This window comes from Zootoca vivipara, chromosome 7, assembly GCF_965207765.1.
Source record: "Zootoca vivipara chromosome 7, rZooViv2.hap1.1, whole genome shotgun sequence".
NCBI classification, from domain to species: Eukaryota; Metazoa; Chordata; class Lepidosauria; order Squamata; family Lacertidae; genus Zootoca; species Zootoca vivipara.
In genome coordinates, this window is record NC_142590.1 from 82,519,028 (window position 1) to 82,544,506 (window position 25,479).

Consider the following 25,479-nt stretch of genomic DNA (forward strand, 5'->3'; position numbering starts at 1 on the left):
GCTGACTGGGCGGTAATTGTTTGGGTCCTCTCTTTTCCCCTTTTTGAAAATAGGGACAACATTTGCCCTCCTCCAGTCTGCTGGAACTTCGCCTGTTCTCCAGGAATTTTCAAAGATTATTGCCAGTGGTTCTGAAATCACCTCTGCCAGTTCTTTTAATACTCTTGGATGTAGTTCATCTGGCCCTGGAGACTTGAATACATCTAAACTAGCCAAGTATTCTTGTACTACCTCCTTACTTATTCTGGGCTGTGTTTCCCCTGCTGAATCATCTGCTCCATATTCTTCAGGTCGGGCGTTGTTTTCTTTCTTGGAGAAGACTGAGGCAAAGAAGGCATTGAGGAGTTCTGCCCTTTCTCTGTCCCCTGTTTGCATTTCACCATCTTCTCCTCTGAGTGACCCCACTGTTTCCTTGTTTTTCCTTTTGCTACGGACATACCCATAAAAGCCCTTTTTGTTGCTTTTAACCTCTCTAGCGAGCCTGAGTTCATTCTGTGCTTTAGCTTTTCTGACTTTGTCTCTACACGTGCTGGCTATATGTTTGAATTCCTCTCTGGAGATTTCCCCCCTTTTCCATTTTTTGTACATATCCCTTTTAAAGCTTAACTCAGTCAAAAGTTCTTTAGATAGCCAGCCTGGCTTCTTTAGGCACCTTCCATGTTTCCGTCTCATTGGTATTGCCTGAAGTTGTGCTTTTAATATCTCCCTTTTAACAAACTCCCAACCATCATAAACTCCCTTCCCTTTTAGTATTACTGTCCATGGGATTTCACCCAGCGTTTCCCTAAGTTTTCTGAAGTTGGCTTTCTTAAAGTCTAGAATTTGGACCTTAGTATGCTTGGTTGCTCCTTTCCGCTGGATAATAAACTCCAGAAGAGCATGGTCACTCCCACCTAATGATCCTGCCACTTCTACCCCACTAACCAAGTCATCACTATTGGTTAGGACCAGATCTAAAATGGCTGATCCTCTTGTTGCTTCTCCCACTTTCTGGACAATGAAGTTGTCTGCAAGGCCAGTGAGGAATCTGCTCGACCTTATGCTCTTGGCTGAGTTTGACATCCAACAAATATCAGGATAGTTGAAATCCCCCATTACTACTATCTCACTTCCTTTGGAATGCTTGGCCATCTGTTCCAGGAAGGCATCATCTGTGTCCTCAGTTTGGCTTGGGGATCTATAGTAAACTCCCACAATGAGATCACTGTTGTTTTTCTCTCCCTTAATTTTGACCCAGATACTCTCAATTTGGCTTTGAAGTTTTAAATCCTGGATCTCTTCACAGGTATACATATCCCTAACATATAAAGCTACTCCTCCTCCTTTCTTGTTTGGTCTATTTCTCTTAAATAGATTGTATCCCTCTATTACTACATTCCAGTCATGAGACTCATCCCACCAGGTTTCAGTGATGCCTATTATGTCATATTTAGTTTGCTGTACCAAGAGCTCAAGTTCATCTTGTTTATTTCCCATGCTCTGTGCATTAGTATACAGACATTGAAGACCGTTGATCATTCCCCCATGTCTCTTATTTAAGGATATTTTCGTCCCACCACTAGGTCTGCATGCTGCTTGCTCCATTTGGTCCTTGACATTTGGATGATCATCTTCAGCATTTGATAGACTCCTACCTTCAGGACCACTGTCTCCCTCCCCCACATAAGTCAGTTTAAAGCCCTCCTGATGAGGTTTTTGAGTTTCGTGGCAAAAACATTCCTCCCAACTTTTGTGAGGTGCAGTCCATCACTTGCCAGAAGTCCATCTTCAAGAAACTGCAGACCGTGATCTAGGAATCCAAACCGTTCCTGTTTGCACCATTTGCGAAGCCAGTTGTTCACTTCCCCTATTTTTCCCCCTCTCCCTGGGCCATGTCGTTCAACTGGGAGGACAGAAGAGATGACAATTTGTGCATCTAATTGCTTCAACTTCCTGCCCAGAGCCTCATAATCATTTTTGATCTTCTGTAAGCTATGGCTTGCAGTGTCATTGGTTCCCACATGCACCAAAAGGAAGGGGTATTTGTCGGTGGGTTTTATGATTCCTTGCAGCCGTTCTGTTACATCTTTGATCTTGGCCCCAGGTAGACAGCACACCTCTCGAGACATCTTGTCAGGCCCACAGATCACTGCTTCTGTACGCCTCAGTAGGGAATCCCCTATCACCACTACACGCCTCTTCATAGGCTTGGTTGGGATTCTTCCATGTGCTGTCCCTTCCAAGGTTACCTGCATATTCCTGGAGGACTGACTTTGCTGCTCGTCTTCATATTCCTCATCAACTGTGATGAGGGAGAGATCCTCAGGTGGAGTCTGTTCCTCGTCTTCCATGAGCACTTCAAAACGGTTGTGTAATTCTAAGCACTCAGAGTGATCCCTGGGCCTTCTACTTCTATGAGTCACGTTCCTCCATACATCTGGCTGCTGTGTTGGGGAACTGACCTCCTCCTCCTCAGGGAGATCCCCTGTCTCCTCCTTGGTGCAGACAGTGTGCTCTGCTGCATCCAAGAAAAGCTCCAGCTCTTTAATTCTCTGGAGCGTAGATACACGCCCCTGAAGCTGCTGCACCTTCTCTTCCAGAAGGGCAACCTTGTTTTCTAGTAGGGCAACCAACTTGCAATTGTTGCACGTGTAGCTACCCACATCCTTTGGCAAGAAAACAAACATTGCACAGGAATTGCAGGTGACAACGGTTGTTCCCTCCACCTCCATCTTGAGAACCTTGAAGTCAAGGGGGAAAGAGGAAGAGGCCTAGGTCCCCCCTAACAAACGTGTGAGACTTGCTGCCCTAGATCAAAAAGATGGGTCAAACTGCGCGCGCCGCTGCACTCCAAGCTCTGACACAGGTCACAGCCAGAAACAAACACCCACACAAGCCTGGACAGTCACCCAAATCCAAGAGGCAGCAGCCCTTCTGCTCCTTCCTCAGTCGCTGCACTCCAAGCTCTGACTAGCTCCGCCCACAGCTAATCACCTGACCCTCCTGACTCACACTTCTAGGTGAAAGGTCACAGCCAGAAACAAACAAGGTCACAGCCAGAAACAAACACCCACACAAGCCTGGACAGTCACCCAAATCCAAGAGGCAGCAGCCCTTCTGCTCCTTCCTCAGTCGCTGCACTCCAAGCTCTGACTAGCTCCGCCCACAGCTAATCACCTGACCCTCCTGACTCACACTTCTAGGTGAAAGGTCACAGCCAGAAACAAACAAGGTCACAGCCAGAAACAAACACCCACACAAGCCTGGACAGTCACCCAAATCCAAGAGGCAGCAGCCCTTCTGCTCCTTCCTCAGTCGCTGCACTCCAAGCTCTTAGTCTTTAAATACACAGGAAAATTAACAGTGAAAATTAGGGCAGCAAGAAAAAATATATATGTTAAAGCAGTCTTGTAAAACAAAATATAACATGTATAGCAAATGTAGACACAGGGAAAGTACAATAGCCTACCAGCTTGAAGGAGATCCACCTGACTTCAGAAACTTTATCTGAACAGAGTGTTAGTGCAATATGCCGCAAGTAGTCATATACGTCATTGGGATTATAGAGCTCCAGTATCAAAATGAGTTGCCTAAAATAAAAGAGAAATAATAATTTACAACACTGTCTTATTGGTCAAAGAACCATAGAATTGTAGAGTTGAAAGGGACCCTGGGGGTCAGCTGGTCCACCCCCTGCCATGCAGGAATCTTAATTCCATCCAAAATCATACCAGACCCTGCTTAGCTTTGCAAATGTGCTAGCAGTTTTATTGCTGCACCACTAGGATGGCCATTCTATCTTCTTGCTCAAGAAGGGGTTTTGGATGACTAACAATGCCTGGTAATTTATTTAGCAAAATTTATATACTATTTTATCTAAGTAGCTTACAAAACATTTAAGATGTTTACACACAAAAACCCTAAAATAAAAGCAGTAAAAAACCAAGTTATTTTTAAAACAATTAAAACCAGCTGTAAACTAAAGAGAGATTAGAACATGTCAACATCAACATGTCTGGATATGCTTGCCTAAACAAAAATGCTTCAAGCAGGCATCAAAAAGCATACAATGAAGGCACCTGCCTGTTGTGAAAGTGTCGGTTGGGCCACACCGAGAGAACCATTTCTTACAAGTGCACAACGAGTGCTGTGTGGCATCTGTAATGGTGCCAGTTCCACAAATCGAAGCTGTCAAGTGAGCACATATGGGGTAAGGGGATCCTGTAAGTAAGCTATTAAGGGCTTTATATAGCAACAATAACGACTTGAACTTGGCCCAATAATAAATCGGAAACCAGTGCAGATCTCTGGAAAGAGGTGTTATATGCTGGCAGGGTCTCACTCCTATCAGCAAATGTGCTGCAGCGTTTAGAACATCAGCAAATTTTGAAAGCAAAGTACAAACTACTACCAATGTCTTATTAGACACTTTATATTTTGGAATCCACACAGCCGATATTACAACCACAATGAGAAATGTCAACAGATATGATACTTGTCACTTAGAACTGAGAACCTTGTACTGAAATTACAAGGTTCTACACTAGATGTCAGTGTTATTACACAGAATGATCTGCTGCATAGATTTATAGTCCTGCTTTTAAGTGGCCCTTGCTATAATTCAAAGCCAAATGGAAACCACTAAATAGCAAATACATACAAAACCGGAACTAGTTTCACTTACTCTGCAAGCTCATAACGAAACCGCCAATTCCTGCTGTTATCGGTAACCACAAATTCTTGTAGCTGGTAAAGGTACTCGCGTCTTTTGTCAGCGTGAAGCAACTACCCCCGCAAAACAAAACCCAAAATGAATTAATACCTCACAACTGAACCTATTAGCAACTGAGCATGAAGACTAGTAGATCATATTTAATAATAATCTAGCACAATTCTGAAGCATTAAACATTTCTTTCCAAAGAACAACTTTTCCTCATTCAGGTTAAATGCTAGTCTGCTATAGAGTTTCGTGCTGGATTAGGACTGGACTTTGGACCCTGCTATGTCATGAAGTTAACCTGTTCACCTCGGGTTTGTCAGCTCAGACGTAACTTCATGAATAAACAATAGTGAGCATCAGACATGCGAGCTTCCACAATTTGATCCCGGTTTGTTCTTACTAAACAAGCCACAGTTCCCTAAACTGTGATGTATTAAAGAACTGTGGCTTCCTTGAAATATGAAGCATAAGCTTCCAATCTCCTCCTCTGGTGCATGAAAGAGCAAGAAAGAGGAGAAGGAAGCCCACAAACCCAAGACGGACATGGGCTGGTCATGCAGTAGGAAACCATGGCTTCCAATTACGTCGGAACCAGACCTCAACCTAAGCTACTAAACAGGGCTCTTAGGATAAAATGGGGGAGAGAAAACCATGCCCAATGGCCTGAGGTATGTACACCACCCTAACAGAAGGACAATAATATAACAAAGAAATAAATCTCAGTAGCAATTTGTTTCTGACAATGGAAGCACAGGGCTAATATAAAGTATCCCATTTCATTCGTCATTAATTTCAAAGGTTCAAGTAGTTAAAACATTTGCAGAGATTTCAATTAGGAAGCAAATCCTGATAATGCTGACCAGTAATTATTGTTTCACGAAACTTCAACTTCTTTATGCAATGTGTTAATGATTTTAAGACCAATTTAACATTACAGTCCCTGTACAGTGGCTGCCTAACCCATTCACCAGTATCAGTGCAGCACAATACTTAAAAGCAAGGCCTATGTATGCACACTATCTACACACCAGGGTCACCTTTGCATTGGACATATATAGCATTTGCATTTAGATATTACAGAGGTTTGGGCTGGTACACAGACTTAGGGGGCCTTAAGTCATACAGTGATATCAGTGGGACTTCTGTAAGTATGATTAACAATGGACAATCATCCATTATGCCCACTATGAAAGTGCAGATTGGGAAATTTATTTTCTGGTGGTGGTGGTGGTGGTGAAAATGTTTATGAATTAGTTATCTTTTTTTTTCCTTTCAAAAAATTAACATCTGGGCTCTCTATTCAATTGGTACATCCATTTTTGACACTTCTTCAACCACATGAAGCAATATGGACTGCAAATATGGACCACACACCAACACAATGGGTTGCCATCCAATGCTGTGATAGCAGATTTCTGCTCAAGGAACCAGACTTCACTTCCCTCTCCTTCCTCCTGCAGCCCTTATGCCAGGCATCCCCAAACTTCGGCCCTCCAGATGTTTTGGACTACAGTTCCCATCATCCCTGACCACTGGTCCTGTTAGCTAGCAGTTTGGGGATGTCTGCCTTATGCACTCCCTAAATCAGCTCTGGAAGATCCCCCAATCCTCTGGAGCAGATTTTGAAGGTGCAGTTAGAGAGTGAGGAATTAGCATGAAGTTACTCTTCAGAAATGAAACATTTTTTCTCTTTTTTGGCATTTCCACGTGCCTCTCTAGACCAGGAGCATGCCTCTAAGAAAAACATAGCTGAAACAGAGCAAACATGAACGATTTAGCTCCTTCTACCTTAAGGAAGTCATAAAGATGTTTAAGGATTCCAATTCGCACTTCATCCAGATCTTTTAAGAAGCCGTTGAAAATAGGCACTAGATCCGCTGCTGTTAACTGATCTCCCAAAATAACAGCCAGCTCATGAATAGAGAAAGCAAGTGTCCGACGCACCTTCCACTGTAAACAGTTAACAAAAATGGAAAACAAGACTGAACTCTGCTGAGCAAATATAGCAAATTTAAAAGAGCTATCATACCACAAGGGCCACCAAGCACAGAGCATTAGCTTTTTTTAAAGGCCTCTTCTCTGTCTTGTTCTTCCAATTTCCCAAGTTGATTGCGCCAGATTCTAACTTCATTCTTGGTCTTTGAACTCAACAGGGTCCAGGAGGATAACAGAATTACTGTCATACCTCGGGTTGCGAACGTGATCCGTGCAGGAGGCACGTCTGACTCATGCAGACACTGTATGTCATATAGATTGTTTCATTTTATCTTAAGCTACACAGAGTTCATGGAAAGTAAATGGGACATTTTATTTTTAAGCATAAAATGGACTTTGTTCTTTGACTGCATTGTGCATATGCGCACCTCTCGATATCGGCTAGGCAAGATGCTCTCTTCAACCTGCTATCCTGACAGCCTGAAGCTGGATTAGTTAAAATGAACTGTAATCTTATTATGGGCCAGTGAGGAAAGCAAGCACTTTATGGAATTTGAAAGTTTTAAGTTGTATGAAGCTTCTCCTTCTCCCAGTCCTCGTAGCTGATGGGAACTTTTGGGGCTCTGTTAGGCAAACTAGCACAGATGAATGTGCACTAAATATCTCATGCTCCTTACAAATCTGACACATATACCTGTAAAACATGCGGCATTAAGTGATACTTGACGGCCATGTGCTTTACCTGTACATCTGATGCCAAGGTCTCGTATGTGTCTTTCAAACAATGCCAGTTCTGCCTACCAAGTGTTAAGGCCACACCAGGAAGGCTGTATGCACAGTGTTTTGCAATTTCAGTATCAACAGTCTGTGCTCGAGCAGGGTCCGTCATAGATAAGTACTGGTCCAATAAAGGCTGAGGTATGATATCCTGGAGACAAAAAAAAAGAGAGTAAATTATTGATGATAATAATAAATTAAACCAGAGAAAGAATGGATCAGCACTGAAAGACATCTGTTCAAGTATAGCGTTCCGTCTCCCCGCTCCAGATGGCAACTGCACAGTGGAAACAAGCAAGTGCAGGACGACAGCAGTTACAGAATACACAGCAGGCCAAACTTCGTCAGTTCTATCATGGGAAATAGTTCATACACAGTTCAGACGGATATGAGTTACAAATCACAACTGAAAATAGCAATTTGTATGCATTATTAAATTATACAGAGAATTTGTTTGTATATTTTAACTATGCAAACTATACCCATAATAAACCTGATTTAGTGCCTGGTCACATGTTACTTTCTGAAGCTGGTGAATGAGACAGAGCAGGAAGAAAGCAGGACATGGATGCATGTCCAAGAACGATTCACGCTAATAACGAGGCTGAGAAAATAAGGTCTGATCAGCCTTTAAGTCTATATTCATTGCAGTTCACAAAAAAGCTAATACTTCAGATTCTGTCAGAACCAAAATACTAAGGCTGGCTTCTAGACATTGGTCTAAAATGTTTAATTTATGGGAGATGAACTTCCCTATAGTGCATCATTAAGAAATAGTTGAAACAACCTGTAATTTTGATTTATCTTCTTCATGAAGTGGATCATTCTTTTCTGCCTCTAAAGCTTTGTTGTCCCCACTGTGTTGCTCTTCTGAGTCCTGTAAAAGTGCATAATATGCATTTATGGAAAGAACAAAACAGTATCTGGGGCACCACATTAAAATTCAGTGCAACACGAACATTGATCATCTTTGTAAAAACTGAATCCATGCTGCAGTGCTAAAAAATGTAATCAAAACTATGCTAAGCCATACAAAGATGTAAGCACAGAGAAATGGTGCTATATTCATATGAGACTTCAAAGGTTCCATGACAACCATGGGGTTGTCTTGGTTTGTTACTAGCCCAGTAAGTCTTTGCCTCAAGGTGTGAGGGGGTTGATCTGGAGATAGGGACAGAAGAAACCATTTCCTGGTGAGGTTCCTCACTGCAGTTCCTCACTGGAGATTTATGCAATCCATGAATTCATGAATGCTCTGGGGGATTTTCTGACGGAGCTGCCAGTTCCACGAAGGCGCTTGTCTTGCTAGGGAATGGCTAGATGCAATGGGCCATTGATGTGATCTCTCTCAATTGTATCAATAGCCCATGTTATTCTGAGGAGTTGTGGACAATGGAGCAGGCTGGATCATGGCTAGAGCACAAATGACATGGAACTCTGCAAAGAACTTGCCACATGAAAATGTTTCTGTTTTTGTTGGCCTATTCAAACACATAACTGGTTACATGTTTTATTGTGTTTCATTCTTTAGATGTTTTTAAATGTGTTTATTCTACTTTTAATTTTATTACAAATATGTTTGCCACTCTGGGAGGAAGGGTGGGATATAAATTTGATGGGTAAATAAAAATAAGATGACTGAACATGTGTTATAGCACATAATCATACCTATTTGGTGGCAGTGAAGGTCTACTTTACTGCCCCCACTGCCTTTACTCTGAGTGGTGTGAAGTTTACTAAGCTCTAACCTGGTGAATGGGTCACTACAATTCTCAAAAGCCTGCAGCAACAAGCACCATGAGGATAAAATTACTTACCTCTGCAAAGTCTTAGATGCCACTGTTGTGATCAGTCCTGATGAAGTGTCCAGTGCACCACCTAGACTTTTGGGGGGATAATTTTCAGCTTCTGAGGCCTGAGGATGTGGACAAGGTGCTTGCAGTGATTTGACTAACTGTGTGTCCTCTCAATCCTTGTCAGTCATAGCTAATTTGAGGTAGCCAGGGGACTACTAATACCACGGATGGGGATGTGGTCCTCCAGATGTTGCTAGACTCCCAACTCCCATCATCCCCAGCTAGCATGGTCAAAGGCTATGGATTATGGGAGCTGGAATCCAGCAACTTCTGGGTCCATTTCAATCTGGATCCAGGATGGCCTTCTGGATCAGAAGGATGGCCTTTATTGGCAAAGGGACTCAATTATCCAGCATCTTTTGATACCACTGATCATGGTATCTCCCTGGACCAGCTCTGGGTTGGAGGCAGTTTTGCAGTGGTTCTACTCCTATTTATGGAGCCGGGTTCTGAGAATGTATGCTTAATTTGCTCTGGTACATAATGTAGAAAATTAAAAGGTTCGTTCATTCTTCTACCCCATCTACCATGATGATACTACTTTCAACATTTCCTACATCCTACTGAATGTGCCATTCTCAGTGGCTAATCTATAATTTTCAGACTCCTTTCTCCTGGGGATCTGACAGACTAAGCATTTATTTGAAGCATTGCAAGGCCTTGGTATTTGGACTGGTTTTGGGGGGCTGGGATAAAGCCAGTACTCATACTCAGTTGTGTTTAGACAAATGCATAGGCATGATTTAGTGCACTCTGCTAGTTACATTTGGCTGCTATTTTAAGTTTAGGCCCAGTGCCCTGCATTTTCAGGGTGGCAGGCTACAAGTCAGAATAAGTAAGTAGAAGTCTTTAGTGGTACAAAATGACAGACAAGCCATTACCCCCCCCCCCCTGAAAAACACACTTATTTTTCCTGCCATGACCAAAACTTACCATATTTTTAATCATAGTTGGACTGGGTGGGTTAATTGCCTCATCCTGGCTTGGCAATGATGATAAGGTGCTCTCATTCACTGAACTGGGATCAAGGACCAAACCTGGTGTATCTTCTGGGTAGTTCCCATTAACTTCTTCATTCTGCTTGATCTCATAGCAACCAACAGAATCAAGGTGAGCAGCTCTAAGTGCAGCAGACAGTACTTGAACCTGAGCTGATCATACGAAACAAGTCCCATTAAGTTTGTTTTCATGCATCTCCTTTTACAAGTCCTAAAAACCTATGTCAGAAAACCCCTCTCAAAAGGAGCAGAACAAAGCTTTGAAAATTGAACAGTGAAAGAGACTGAGAACTGCAAAACTTTTAATATTAACTTATACACAGTAGTTCTTGAAAGGGGTAAGATCTATTCTTCACAAATTTGCCTATCAATGCCTCTGTGCCTATATGGAAACTCTAGATTCAACTGCATTTTTGAAAGATTATAACTTATTTACAGATTAAGTATAGGAGGTGTCAGGGGACCTCCCTACAGGGAGCCTCCCCCCATCATCCTGACCGGGACTTCGCCCAGCGAGAGCGGCAGCAGCGGGTCAGGGGGAGGAAATGAGGATGGGAGCGGAGTGGAGGAGGCACGGCTCAGCGATGTATCAGAGCCCCTGCACCACTCCAGCCAACGAGTAGGAGAGGGAGCACAGCCGCTTCCAGTGCCCGAATCGAGGTGCGTGCCCAAACGCAAGGCTAGAGGGCGGCGTTTCGGGGTGCCCAAGCTTTTATGCTGGCCCTGATAGTTTTATGAGGTTATATCCACGTCTTCAGTCCCTCTTCTGCCCCAACTGGGCTAACAGGACGACTGGAGCACCTCCTGCTTCAATAAACAATGGATCTGCGGCAGAGGTTTTTAATCCTCTTTTATTACTTCAAGCTATTTACAGAATATATACATAGGCTGTTACAAACAGCTCTCACTGCAAACACACAGCATAACAGAGAGCCAGAGTACTCACAACAGCTACATAGCAATATAGCAATACCACGCCTTAGTAAATTAGCTGAGTCAGGAAGGCAATTGAGTGAAGGAACAGTTCCTGCCCACTTCTCTCTCTGGAGACTATCTGATTCTCACATTGGGAGGGGTGAAAATGCTAACATACTCCCCCTTTTCAAACCGACCATTGAGAGAACTTTAACACAACTGTAATTTAACACAACTGTAATTTCTTAACATACACATCCAGTTGTTCCTTGTTCACAGCTTTAGTTAAAGCATCGGCAGGAATTTCTTTCCCTGGCATATAAGTAACTTTAACAACTCCTTCTTGAATACATTCTCTGGTGCGGTGCATTTTAATCTGTAAATGTTTTGTTTTCTGCTTGCACCCTTCTGATTGGATCAACGCTATGCAGGCTTTGTTGTCCTGATAAACTGGAATTGGACACGAAACCTTTATTCTCATATCTTGACATAGCTGCAATAACCACTCTACATTCATAAGTGATAGAGTTAGAGCATTGAGTTCTGCTTCACATGAACTCGTGCTCACTGTTGCTTGCTTCTTACAATTCCAATCAAACAAGCACTGATTGTACAGATAACACACGCCTGATGTACTCCTTCCATCCATTGAGTCACTGCCAAAACTGGCGTCTGCATAGATTTCAAGACCTCCTGATTTTTGGCTTGAAAGTCTTAATCGATAATGCATAGTGCCCTTTAAATATCTAACTATGCGTTTTAAAGCTTTCCAGTCAGATACTGTGGGCTGATTAGCATATCTGCTGAGCAAATTCACACCAATGGAAATGTCTGGCCTGGTACACCTTGCTACAAAACTGAGCTTGCCTAACACACTCCGGAACAATGTGGTGTCAGAAAATGCCTCAGCATTTGTGTCATGTTGGAAACCTGTGACCATAGGGGTATCTACAGCATTTGCATCAGTCAGGTTTAACTTTTTCAGCAGTTCATTGATTTTGCATGTTTGGTGCAGCAAAACATCACCTTTCTCATTTCTCTCTACTTCCAGAGAGAGATAATTACTGACTTCCCCTAGATCTTTCATGTCGAAATGCTTCTGCAATTTCTCAAGAGTGCTTTTGTAAATATTAATATCTTTCCACAGAAATAAGATATCATCAACGAAGCAAATACAAAATAGCTTTTGTTGATTACACTCTTTCACAAAAACACAAGAATCAGCCTTTCCGTGTTGGAATCCTAAAGAAAACAGCACTTCAGTTAGTTTAGTGTGCCAGCAACGAGCACTTTGCTTCAAACCATATAGGGATTTTTTAAACTTGCACACCATTCCCTTTTTGACTTGCACTCCATCTGGTGGCAGCATATAAATATTCTCATCAAGAATTCCGTACAAAAACGCAGTATTTACGTCATGATGCGATATAGTCATGCCTTCTTCAGCAGCAAGTTTCATTAAGAGTCTAACACTCTCAAATCTGACTGTTGGTGAGTACGTCTCATGGTAATCCTGGTCAGGTATCTGAGAAAAACCACGTGCCACTAGCCTGGCTTTATATCTGGCAACTTTACCATGCTGGTCCGTTTTTACTTTGAAAATCCACCTGCTGTCTACAAATTTCATACCTGGTTCTCTTGGAACCAATTCCCATGTCTCATTTTGTTTCAGGGATTTTAACTCAGATTTCATGGCATTAAGCCAAGGTTCAGCATCCTTTGCGGACAAGTTTTGAACCTCTTTGTAGCTGGCTGGTTCAAACACTGTATCTGAGTCGCTAGTAATGACAGCTTTTGCAAACTCTTTGGAAAATCGCTTTGGCGGTCTTCCCTTGGTGGCTCTTTCGGACCTGCGCAAAATTCTCAGATCCTCTGGGTCCATTTCCTCCTTGGGAGAATGGTGACCCATTGTAAACAAAGGTTCTACATTTACATCAGTGTCTGATTCATCTGTCTGTTTAACTGAGGCTTTTGCACTCTGATAGTCTGTGTCAGTGTCAGATTCCTCACTAACGCTAGATTCATCAGCAGTAACAGGATCTGCCTCTTTCTTTTCTGGCTTTGTGTCATCATCACCAGAAATGGGGTAGCACTGAAAAATACCAACTTTGTCCCATTTTGGGTTACAATCCATACTTCTGGTCAACCTAATTGTTTTTGTGTCTGTCATTAGCACACGGTATGAACCTTTCTCGTACCCTAGAAAGATGCCATGTTGACCACATTTACTCAGTTTGTCATTTTGCAAAGTATGCACCCATACTTCTGAACCAAAAATTTTCAAATGCTTCACAAATGGTTTTTTCCTGAACAGCATTTCATATGGGGTGCAACCAATGGCTGACTGATATCTTCTGTTATAAACATACGTAAAGCACGATAAAGCTTCCCCCCAAAAGGGATTGGGTAGGCCTGAATCGTGCAACAGAGTTTTAATACCTTGTTGCAAGGTTTGGTTTACTCTTTCACACAAACCATTCATCCATGGAGATCTGGGTGTGGCAGTCATGTGCTCTATACCCTGTTCAGCAAGAAAGCTCTCAAATTGCTCTGAACAAAACTCTCCACCTTTGTCACTGTAAAAGTGACGCACCTGCTCATTGTGCACATTTTTTAGCCATGCACAAAACTGTTTGAACCTTAAAAAGGCTTCAGACTTTTTCTGCAGTACATAAACCCAAACATATTTGGAATAAGAATCAATCAGAACCATGAAGTAACGTGAGTTGCCTCTAGAGAGCGCTAGAGGTCCAACCAAATCTGCATGCACCATCTCAAAAGGTTTTTTTACTTCCCTCCCAGACTTTGTACCTTTGGGAGCTTGTCTAATCTTATTCTCTGCACAAGAGACACATTTCATGTGGTAAGGACACTTTTGGACTTTCATGCCCTCAACCATATTTTGCATTTTTGCCACTGCTTGGAAATGCAAATGACCAAACAAACGGTGATAATCATGAATACAGTGGTTATGCATTTTCTCATTCTTATCTACTGATATGTTACAGCATGCCTTTTCAGTTTCTCTAGTTGCTTTAGCAGCTGCACCTGTAACAAAAGGCAATACATATAAACCATCAACACACTTGGCATAAAGAATGAGTTTGTCATCTCGAAGAATTTCGCACCGAGAGTTTTCAAACACCACTTTAAATCCTAGAGCATCTAACTGAGAAACACTTAGGAGATTATCCTGCAAATGAGGAGCATACATAACATTGCTAACTGTTGCATTTAGGCTCTGCAAAAACACAGTACCCTGAGCCAAACTCTTAATTGACGACCCATCTGCTTGATGAATGGCTCCTCCCTGTTTCTCCAGATGAACAAAGAGGTCTTTATTATTGGCAACATGCCGGGTTGCTCCTGAGTCGACAATGAAAACAGAACGTTTGAGTTTTTTAGAGCAACGTGAGACCAAAGCCTTTGATGCAGCTCGTCCTTGGGGTTTTCGGCCTCCTCCCCCTCTGCCTTTGAAGTTGTCCTTTTGCTTTAAAGTCTTCCTACATCGATTCCTGTAGTGCCCAAATTCACCACAAGAGTAGCAGCGTTGAGATTTCAGAGCTTTTGCAAAAGTTTCACTTTCTCCTGCCGAAGGCTTGAAAACACTCTCAACAACTTTGCCTCGATTCTCTCTTGCAGTTTGTCTGCGATCCCATTCATTCATGAGCACTGCAGATACATGATCCTCTGTTAAACGATCATTAGGCAATGTGGATAGCTGAGTAGCAACTGCATCATACGACTCATCTAGGCTATTTATCATGAGCATTGCAAAAACAGCCTCTGACAAATTCAAGTCTCGCTGGGCAAGGTCCTGTCTGAGACATTTTAATTGAGCCAGGTGGCTGGGCAAATTGCCATCTTTCTGCAGCTCCAGCCTACATAGTTTCTTAAAAAATAACACAGTTGAGCCTGCATTTTGACGTAGATGCATATCTTTAAGTTTATTCCAAACAGCCTTTGCAGTCTCCTCATTCTCTAAATTGACCAACAAATGGTCTGAGACACTCAAAACAATTGTCCCCCTGGCTCTCATGTCTGCCTCATGCCAGGCTGCCCAATCATCATCAGTCTCATCGGGGGCATCATCCTCTATGGTATGATAAAGCTTTTCTCTTTGTAAAAGTGCCTTCATTTTAACTTGCCAGGTAGGGTACGTTTCTGGCGTCAGGAGAGGAAAAGACAGGGCCATTTGGCTGATATGTGCAGAAGCCATGTCTGCGTTTTAAATTAACAGCAAGACACTTCCCTTCGTGCAACACAAAAAGCCTTGACTCTCCCAGCAACTTCACTCCCCCTTTCAGCACAATTAATTTAGGCAAACTGGAAAAGCGTCTCTTGTCCTTTTGGCAGCTTTAAGCATGCCTCTCTGTAAATCAGCTTGAAATTAAACAGCTTACGACTTGGCAATGTGCAGCATCAGAACTCCGTCCAGCCAACAGCAGCAACAGCTCATCCAGGCCTGGAGACGATGTACAGCATCAGAGGAAAACTGGATCAGCAGAACCGTCCTCCCTCTCAGCAGCCAAGCAACACAGCAAAGCACGCGTCCACTGCGCAACTCATGCATCCGCAGAAACCATCCTCTGCTACCATATGATAGTTTTATGAGGTTATATCCACGTCTTCAGTCCCTCTTCTGCCCCAACTGGGCTAACAGGACGACTGGAGCACCTCCTGCTTCAATAAACAATGGATCTGCGGCAGAGGTTTTTAATCCTCTTTTATTACTTCAAGCTATTTACAGAATATATACATAGGCTGTTACAAACAGCTCTCACTGCAAACACACAGCATAACAGAGAGCCAGAGTACTCACAACAGCTACATAGCAATATAGCAATACCACGCCTTAGTAAATTAGCTGAGTCAGGAAGGCAATTGAGTGAAGGAACAGTTCCTGCCCACTTCTCTCTCTGGAGACTATCTGATTCTCACATTGGGAGGGGTGAAAATGCTAACAGGCCCCAGAGCAGAAAGGCGCCATTGCCGCATTCTGCAAGTGACTAGGAGGTCATGTTTTCCGCTATCTCTACACTGTAAATACTATGCACAATAAAACCGTTAAAGACAGAACGGACTTGGGCGTGTTTACTCGGGAGTAGCCACAGCAATCCCCTGACAGGAGGTTTTCAGCTGCAATCCTGTAAGCATTTACATGAATTCAAAAAGCTTACTTCTGAGTAAGCATATGGGATTCTGCTGTGAGATACATAAAACAACACAAAGATGACAACAGAAATTTAAAGTTCACAGACGTAGAGAAAATCTGGCCCAGGGTTTTTGGGATCCCAAGCTAACCCCACTATTTCTATTTTTAGTACAATAACTAAATTTTAGTACAATAACTAAAACCTCTTTACTGCTCCTAATAAACACATTTCTACTTTGGGCTGCTTTGCCCTCTGCTCTCATTTCTTATGCCTCATTTATTAGATCCTATTGTGTTATCATATATACCATACATCTTGGTTTTACCAACAGCTCCTACTACACAAGACAGGCTTAGTTTTGCCTTGGTGATCAGCTAGGAGAAAGGTGACTAAGGCAGCAATCCTATGGATGCTTACTGAGGAGGAAACCCTACTGAAGACTTCTGAATAAACAAGACTGTGTTTAAATCCTGCTTTTATTTAAAGTTCAACAACCAGACACCTGATCTAGCTATAGAGAAACTACACTAGAAGCTATTATACTAGTTGAATTCAGAGCTGATATTGGGAATCTTGAGATCAACCTTCAAAACCCTAATGCCTCTTTTTTTCTTTTTTTCTACCAGGGCTGCAGTCCACTTTTAGATACTATTCTAAACAGAAAGGAAGCAGCTGAGGACCTCAGTGAAGGCTGTACTGTGGCAGCACCCAAGGGCCAACACAACTGCCCTCCTTCCATCTACGACAACTCAAGCAGTAAAATGCTTTTTAGAACAGCAAGAAGTTTTCATCAAATGCTGCTGGAGACAGATGGCACTTCCCATTTGTTAACTATAGAGATGTAGCTGGAATTTATTGCGGTTAAAGGGAACTGCATGCAATCCTAAGACAGAATAGTTCTTCATTATAATAAAACAATTGTGAACAACATGTTTTCCAGAGCAAAATCATTTGAAGAAGGGTCTAAGAACACAAGAGTGTAAAATCTTACCTTGAACATCTGGGTCATCCATGTGTTCCTGCAAACTCTGCAGAACTTTTTTTATTTCACTGCTGGCAACACAATTATTACAAAGAACTTCCGACACCGGGCAGCTCTCTTCATGTATCTCAGTTTTGCACTGAAGGAATTCTAGATCCTGACTTATGTCAGGAAGAGGAGGACGCCAGTATAAGAAGGTATTGAACACATCCTCTGCTGGTTGGACCCTTGAGTTCACTTCCTGATAACTGTTGATTTGGCATTCCTTAATATCCTTGGTCACACAAGGATCAGCATTATCACTCTGAGTCAATATAGTCTGATCCACTCCAATGTTTACTTGTATGGCTGAACTTTCTTTCGTTGCATCTGAATTTGAATTCTCACAGCTAGCAGAAGGCCCGTCTGTCAGTGATTCCAATTTCTTCCCCACCTGCTCCTCTGGACTGAAAACAGAAGCAGCATTTTTTTAAAAAATTGAAAAAACAAAATTCACTTAAACATAGTATCTTAGGTAATACTTTAACTGCAATAATTGCAAATTTTCTCTAAAATCTTGCTTTCAAAGATGCTTCATTAAATCAGCTGAAGTTAGCTTCAGACCTCTTAACACGTCAGCTGATACTGAGGTGTGCAAATATGACATCTGAAACTACCAGCTTTTATCACAAGGACACTTTTCTGTGTATTTTGAAGTTTATGTTATCTACATAGCTGATAGAAGCCCTCTCTCACTTTATTTTTAGAACTTAAAAATATGAATTGCATTGAAACTGCAGACTAATTGATTTGAAAAACAAGTAAAAGACACCCTACTACTTAGGGTATGGATGTGTGTATGTGTACCAGTTATTGTCTTGGACCAAAGAATAGAGTTTAAGGTTCAAATCACCGTTGTCCCAGTTTGTTTTTAAGTATGTTTTAATATAATCTGCAAACTATAATTTAATATGAACTCACAACTTACTGGCTTGTTACGACATCTGAACCCAGGCTCATGGTTTGCTTCAGTCCAAGGGAGCCACAAACAGTAACCAAGATTTGTTCTTGACTTACTGCACATGATTTATTGGGAGCGGGAGGGGAACCACAAACCTGGGTTCAGGCATCACAGCAAGTCAGATCTTGGCTTGTTTCCTAGCAGCAGTGGGATGGAGGAAGACCATGATATAATGTGACATGTGAACTAGGCGATAAACTAAATTAAGCTGAATCACTGTACCTGGATGACACATCATTTGCATTGTTGCCTGTTGGGCATGGACTGGAAGGCCGGATACTAAGTGTCCCATCCTCCCGAATGTAAAGACCAGCACTGGAAGGGTTTGCAAAAGTAGAAATAAACGGCCCGAGGGACTGGAAAGCAGCTTGACGAACCTACGGTATTGGAAAAGTAAGAAGACACAATTGGTTTGATAACTCTACTTCTGGAGACAAGTGTACACTTTGCTGTTCCAATGTGATTCCAAAGTATCCCAATCAACTAAATGAAAGGCATTAGGGCAAGGATAATAGTATAATTTCACTGCTAGAATGAGGCAAGTTTTAACCGTTTCAGGGATTTGGACCAATGTCAAACATCAAACAGCTAGATATAAGGCATCAACAAATATCATGAGAATGGAGCTGCACATTGTTTTGTATTATATGGTTTACTTACTGGAGGGAGGGGAATCCATTTCTGAAACATAGCAGGTGATTGGTGCCTGGATTAAGTCCACATTCTCCTCCAAGCAGGTGGTCTGTTGTGCTTTCAAAGCTAGCAATTGACCAGCTATTAGGCACTTCATGTACAGCTCTCCAGTCTAGCAGGAGAAAATGTACATGCAGCCCCAGATGCCTGGGCTATGAACACTCAGCAACAGAAACCACACATGGTATTTATGTACATGTCAATGAGCCAGTCCAGAAAGAGATCACTGAGACTGAAGTTTCCTCACTAAAACAGGGTGCTAGAATTCATAGCCAACGGCTTCAAGAATGAAATTTCATTCATCTCAAGTTAAAGAGGTTACACCAGCAGAAAAATCAAACACACTACTACACTTTGGTTCAAAACAAAAAACAAAAGGAAAAAATCAGTATGAGACATATTGCTACTTGTTAACAAATAAGATAATGCTTTGAGGTAACTAATAGTGCTTAAGAACCTAATGGTTAAAGAATAAAAACAACTTTTGAGCAAACTATACAATATTATTACGAGTATGGATTTAACAAAAAAATACACAAACATAATTTCCTTTGACCCTTAGCATAACTTTTATGTTTTGCAATTTAGATTGTAGAATGAAGGCAGAGGGGCTTAATATAGGAAATTCAAGAACTATCAATCTCCTTGGGAAATCAAAGGAATAGACCAGATTTGTATTATTATTTTCATGCCCCAAACAGTCAACAATCTAAAATTCAGCACATAGGAGACAGAGAAAGGACAAGGAAATATTTGTTTATTTCTGCTATATGTGCTTAGGCTTAGTTATAATAGTATATGGGAACTAAGGACTTATGCCAAAGGCTACACTGAAGAGATGTGTTTTGAAAAAGTAAGATGGTCCATCAGGACCATGAACATTTACAACAGAATAAACTCTAAATTAAAAGGGCTGTCACAAGTCATCTCTGTATTGAAGCAAAAGGAGAAAGCTGATCAATATGCAATCATGAAGTCTGCTTTTGACAGCTGAACTACTATTTGCTTGCTTAAAAAGCTTCCATCATGCATGAGCTAACAGAAACAAAGCTTTAATGACTTGCAATTAATTAGCTGAGAGGAGCAACTCAAATACAACATTCGATAATTGTCACTTGAGCTAGTCATGGTCATTTATCAAAAGACAGAAAAGTACAGCTGCAATTTAAGATGGACTGATCCACTCTCTACTTACCCATCTGCAAGGGTCACTGATGAGACTAATAAAGAGGGGAGACAACTTGCTTCTCCGAACTTCAGGTGAAATGGTGTAGGAGACAGCCATAAAGCATTCAGCACAAGCTTTTCGCATACCCCAAACGCTATCAGAGCAGAGCTCAAAAAACTTCGGAATCTACCAAGATAAAGACATATCAGATCAAACAGTTCTAAAATGGCAATTTTACTGATTTGCACTGCATCCCTCAACACATCTATTGTGAAGACATTTACTTCCAAATAATTATTTGAGGTTTCAAGTAAGGGTTTCTCTTTTGAAAACATCATTTGGCTAGCAGTTTCTAGCAAATGGTATCAAGTGACTTGTTAACAAATAAATTAAAGCATTCAGGTTTATTTTTTGTAATTTGGTAATTCTGGCTACAAATACTACGTGCAGTTGCACATAAACAGATACTTATGTCACAGAAGAAAGCTAAGCTGCCTGAGACCGTCAATCTGATTTATTTCAATCCGTGAAGAGAAGCTGACAGCAGGGTCAGATACTTTTACAAATATTAATGTCCTTTCAGCAAGGCTTAAAGAAGGAATGCTAATGCTGAAGGATTATCCTTGCAAATTGAAGTTATCAATAGCAACCACCATGGCTAGCTAAAGATCAAGCACAACAGTTTTAGCTTGAGGGAGAAATCTGACACACGGATGGATTTCTGAGACTTTAGTTTTACAAGTCTCAGGAGGGAGGAGGGAGAAAGAAAGAAAGCTACTAGCATGGGATCAAAACAATCTTCTTGTTACACTGCTGCTATGAGCATGACATGGGTTGTTGGTCTTAAGTAACATTGATGTATTCTTCAGCCACCCAACACCCACCCAGTATCATATATTCATAAGCCACATTCTGTGTGTGTGCCTTGGTGCATTTGATGGAGTTGCTCCAAGGTTTGATTTCAAGGGTGTCCAGAGACAGTGCATCAGGCACACTTCATCAAAAAAAGCATGCACTTCTGGATTCTCTCTCTTTTCCTTAGAGGTTTGGCTTAAACCAGTTCTGTGTTAAATGTATTTAAATGTATTAAAAGCCCTAAATGGTTTAGGACTAGGTTCCCTGAAAATCACCTCTTCCTACATTTGCCTGTTGTTTAGTCGTATAGTCGTGTCAGACTCTTCGTGACCCCATGGACCAGAGCACACCAGGCCTACCTGACCCTATATTCTTTAGAGGTCTTGTCCAGATGCCCTCACCAAGTGAATAGATGTAGTTGACTATCAGAAAGACAGGTTTTTTACGAGTGGCATGTGGGCTACAGAATAGCCTCCAGAGAGGATAGCCTGACACCTTCTCTGTGGTGTTTTTAGTGCTAGATGAAAAAGCTCTTATTCACCCAGACTACACATTGTTTTATTATATTGTCTGTGCAGTTAGGAGTCCCCCCCCCCTGTTTTTTATTGTGGATTTTATTGATTATCTGTTGCATTTTTAGTATTTAGATACCTTAATATGGAAGACTCTCAGCAGATATTATTCATGGGCTGCTCTATAAATTTAACAAAATGACATAGACTCAAGACCCCAAACTTTAACATACCAAGTTCTTTTCTGTGGCTTCTTGCCCCACAGCATTGCAAATACCTCCAAAGTTTGCTGCACAAACCTAAAACAAGAGAAACAAAAACTTTGTTTGCTTTTATGTATCAATTCTGAATCTGTATGTCTTTCTTTATACAGTACTGATCAAATTACAGTTCTTCACAGAGTAAGAATTTGCTTCTGCATTTGTTTTAGACAGAACCTTGCTGCCTACACTCACAACCTGGAAAATATACTGTTATGGTATGTTTCCTACTTGTAGCTGTTATTAATCATATTAACTGCATAAAAGTCTATGGGGTATGCTACTCAAATATTTTAATGCATACAACAGCTGCTCAACACATTTCGTAGAGAATGTGTGATAAGCAGGAAATGACTGAAAGGAAATATAGGATCACCAACTCTGTGGCCCTTATTCAAGAAAGCACAAGTACATGATTAACTTTATATACAGGTAACTCACAACTTAAGTGGGGTTACATGCCTGGTCATTGTGTATATAAGCAAAACCATGTAAAGCCAGAACAGCAATCTCGCAATTATTATTTTTTAGCAACAGGTGTAAAGATGCAAGATCTTACTTTAAATAAGTGTAAGTTGTGAATTACCTGATTTGAACAGATAAATTCCAATGCAGATGCACAACTAAGTCTTAAATAATAAGTACTAACCTTCCGAACCTGAAAGAGTTTCCCATCACCACAGAGCTCACAGAATCGGGGAAGCAGCAACTGTTCAACGGTTGATTTGTTCACCATAGAAGCCATTTTGCAGATTATCTAATAGGGGAAAAATATCTCAATTCTTTCTCTCCATTTAAAGTTCTCCTCTTAGCTGTTCTGTTAAAAATTATGTTAGACAATGTGACTTCTGTATATGAACTTCTTATGGCTTAGAAATCAAATTCATCAGATATTTACTTATTTATTTGGTTAAAGCAATTTTTCCCTACTTTTCAGAAAAAGCTCCTAGAACAGCTTACAAATATGAGTAGTAAGATAGCCCCAGTCCTCAGGCTTACAATCTAAAAAGCATGACACATAAGTAAAGGGGACAGGAAGTGGGGAGAGGGGAAAAAGAAAACTCAGGTGCTAGTTCTTTGTTAAAAATTTCTTGTAACAACCAGTTGGATTAGGAAGAGTTCAAAGGAGAAAAGGAGCCAAACGTTGCTAGTTTCTGAGCTCAGCCAATGGAAAGGCCCTGCTTTAGGAGCCAATTTTTGTTTAAAACCAGGGTATAAATTTATTTTGCTTGGTCCGTTGCTTGGTCCCAGCTCCTGCCCACCTAGCAGTTCGAAAGCACATCAAAGTGCAAGTAGATAAATAGGGAACGCTCCGGCGGGAAGGTAAACGGCGTTTCTGTGTGCTGCTCTGGTTCGCCAGAAGCAGCTTTGTCATGCTGGCCACATGACCCGGAAGCTGTCTGCAGACAAACGCCGGCTCCCTTGACCTATAGAGCGAGATGAGCGCCGCAACCCCAGAGTCGGATACGACTGGACCTGATGGTCAGGGGCCCCTTTACCTTTACCTATAAATTTAGCAGACATTACCAGCAGTGAACATTCAGTTCCCTTTTTTCCACCCATAAAAGCCTCCCATCCCTCAAAGAGCAAACTGAATAATTTCTGTGCATCTTTGACTATAACACCTTTTCCAAAAACAGAATGAGTTTCTGTCTCAAACATTAAGAATTAGAACATTTTCTAAAAATAAACATTTAAAAAATGTTACACTGTATGAATGTACTACCTTTCCCAAGACTCGTGTAAAATTATTAAATTGTCAATACCACAAAAGTTTATTCAAATATTATAAGGCCAAGCCTCCTAAACTTTGCTGGTTGTTTTTTCTTCTTCTTTTAAAGTTTCAATATGTTTATAGAATATATTAAAAAGTATATGGTTATTAAAAGTAACAGCTTACTTCTCAAATGGTTCAGTCATTGTGACTGAATGCAAAGAAAGAACTTGGAGAACATTATCCTATCCTGACTTTAATGGAATTGTCAGTCCTTGAAAAAGACATATGGCATTCAGATGTTACATTGGAAATTGGCCTAAGCAACTCCCAAACAAGAAACTGTAGTCTAGCTGGTAAAGTCATTTTATGGGTGAAGTGTCAGACAGCCATGGTAAAATGAAATTACAAAGGTTCACATTTTGTGGAGACACAACGGATTTCTTGCAAATGATCTGAAGAACTCAATACACTTGGGAATTAGAAAATTTAAGCAACTATTAATAGTCAAGTATAAATTTAAAAGAAGCAATAATGCTATAGATTTTTGGACACCACATCAAGAAGAAACATAGCTTTAAGACAGTACCTTTAGGGGAAATTGCCAAATATTTTAATGCTGAAATTTATAACCCATTAATAGGACTATATGTGACTATTTGGAAGGATTATATTTTCTTTCAGTTTAATTCTTTTAGCAGCTGGAAAATAAAATAACACTTTCCCCGTATTTTGACCTTTTCCTCCAAACAGTTATATTATTGGTCCATTGTGGGTTTAACTGAAGTGGAATATAACAATTTTGATGGATAACAGGTTAAGATAACACCACACAGCAGAGCCAGGGAAAGAGAGCGTAACATGCCCAGTTCTTCTTAAATTTCTGCAGCCCAAGAGCAACTGAAAACTAATAGTGAGGCTGATATACAGTTCTTATGTGAAGAAGTGGTCTGTTTTGTGGCTGCCAGTGTCCGTTATTGGAACTTAGACTTTTTAAATTTGACAACATATTTCAATGTGCTTTCAGAACAGCTGTGTTTTGTTGACACTAATCTAGGATTCCTCTTTTTTAAAACGAAAGCAGGAGGAGATACAAATACTAATACTTAAAAACACTTCAAGCTCCTACAGACTCAATAGTCATGTTTGCATGTCATTGTAAGTCATAACTATGGGTTCACCTCTACTCCTGAGATGGGAGGAAACAAACTGTGGCCCATGGCATAGCATTACAGAGAAACCAGGGGTCGTGATTTATTTCACTCCCAACAAACTATGATCTCCAGTTAAAGTATGCTCTTAGTTTATTAACTACAGTTTGCTGGGAGGAAAACAAGCACAATCTCTGGTTCAGCTGTAACACTAAGCTAGAGTTGTTTTCTCACAACACCAGCTAGAAGGAGCAAAGTGGGCACAATTTCACTTGTGCAAGATAAGCAAGGTTTTATGGCTTACTGTGATGTGTGGATATGACCCATCTCTAGACTCCAGATCAACAATTTGCAATGGTGGACTGTGAACTATTTGCAGGTCACAGAATATTCATGAGGGTGACACAGCAGGTGGCAAGCAGCTTGTGCTGAAAGTAATGTGTGAAAAAGGAGTTGATTTGTGACTCCCTAATCAGAAAGAAGGATTGATAGATCCTTCCAAGAGATAAATTTTATGAGTGGGTTCTTTTAGTAAGCAATATGGAGGCAAAGAAATTGGCTCTTCAGCAGTGGCCTCATCATTGTGGAATGCCCTCCATAGGCTTTTTAAAATATGTTTGTGTGTGTGTGTGTGGTTTTGTGTGTTTGTTTTTAAGCTACAGCTCTCTGTCAAAGGTAATTTTCTGTCCCTCTAATACAGGGGTCGACAAATTTTTTTAGCCGTGGGCCGGTCCACTATCCCTCAAACCTTGTGGCGGGTCAGAGAAGCGGCACCATGGGCAGGAGCTGGAAGAAGAGGGGAGGGGG

At 41.2% G+C, this 25,479-nt stretch overlaps 1 protein-coding gene across 2 annotated transcripts in view; it reads right to left on the reverse strand.

The window, feature by feature from the left end:
• Positions 1-25,479, reverse strand: part of LOC118088639 (serine/threonine-protein phosphatase 4 regulatory subunit 1) — a 47,992-nt gene that overhangs the window by 8,046 nt on the left and 14,467 nt on the right. For both annotated transcript variants that reach the window (XM_088674690.1, XM_088674689.1), the window contains 11 exons: positions 22,457-22,564; positions 21,781-21,846; positions 20,208-20,366; positions 18,542-18,696; positions 17,329-17,765; positions 10,202-10,419; positions 8,200-8,289; positions 7,378-7,563; positions 6,489-6,650; positions 4,664-4,764; positions 3,449-3,569 (listed from right to left, as the gene is read on the reverse strand). In XM_088674690.1, coding sequence (XP_088530816.1) covers positions 3,449-3,569; positions 4,664-4,764; positions 6,489-6,650; positions 7,378-7,563; positions 8,200-8,289; positions 10,202-10,419; positions 17,329-17,765; positions 18,542-18,696; positions 20,208-20,366; positions 21,781-21,846; positions 22,457-22,564 — 1,803 coding nt within the window. The remainder of the gene's footprint in view (positions 1-3,448; positions 3,570-4,663; positions 4,765-6,488; positions 6,651-7,377; positions 7,564-8,199; positions 8,290-10,201; positions 10,420-17,328; positions 17,766-18,541; positions 18,697-20,207; positions 20,367-21,780; positions 21,847-22,456; positions 22,565-25,479) is intronic.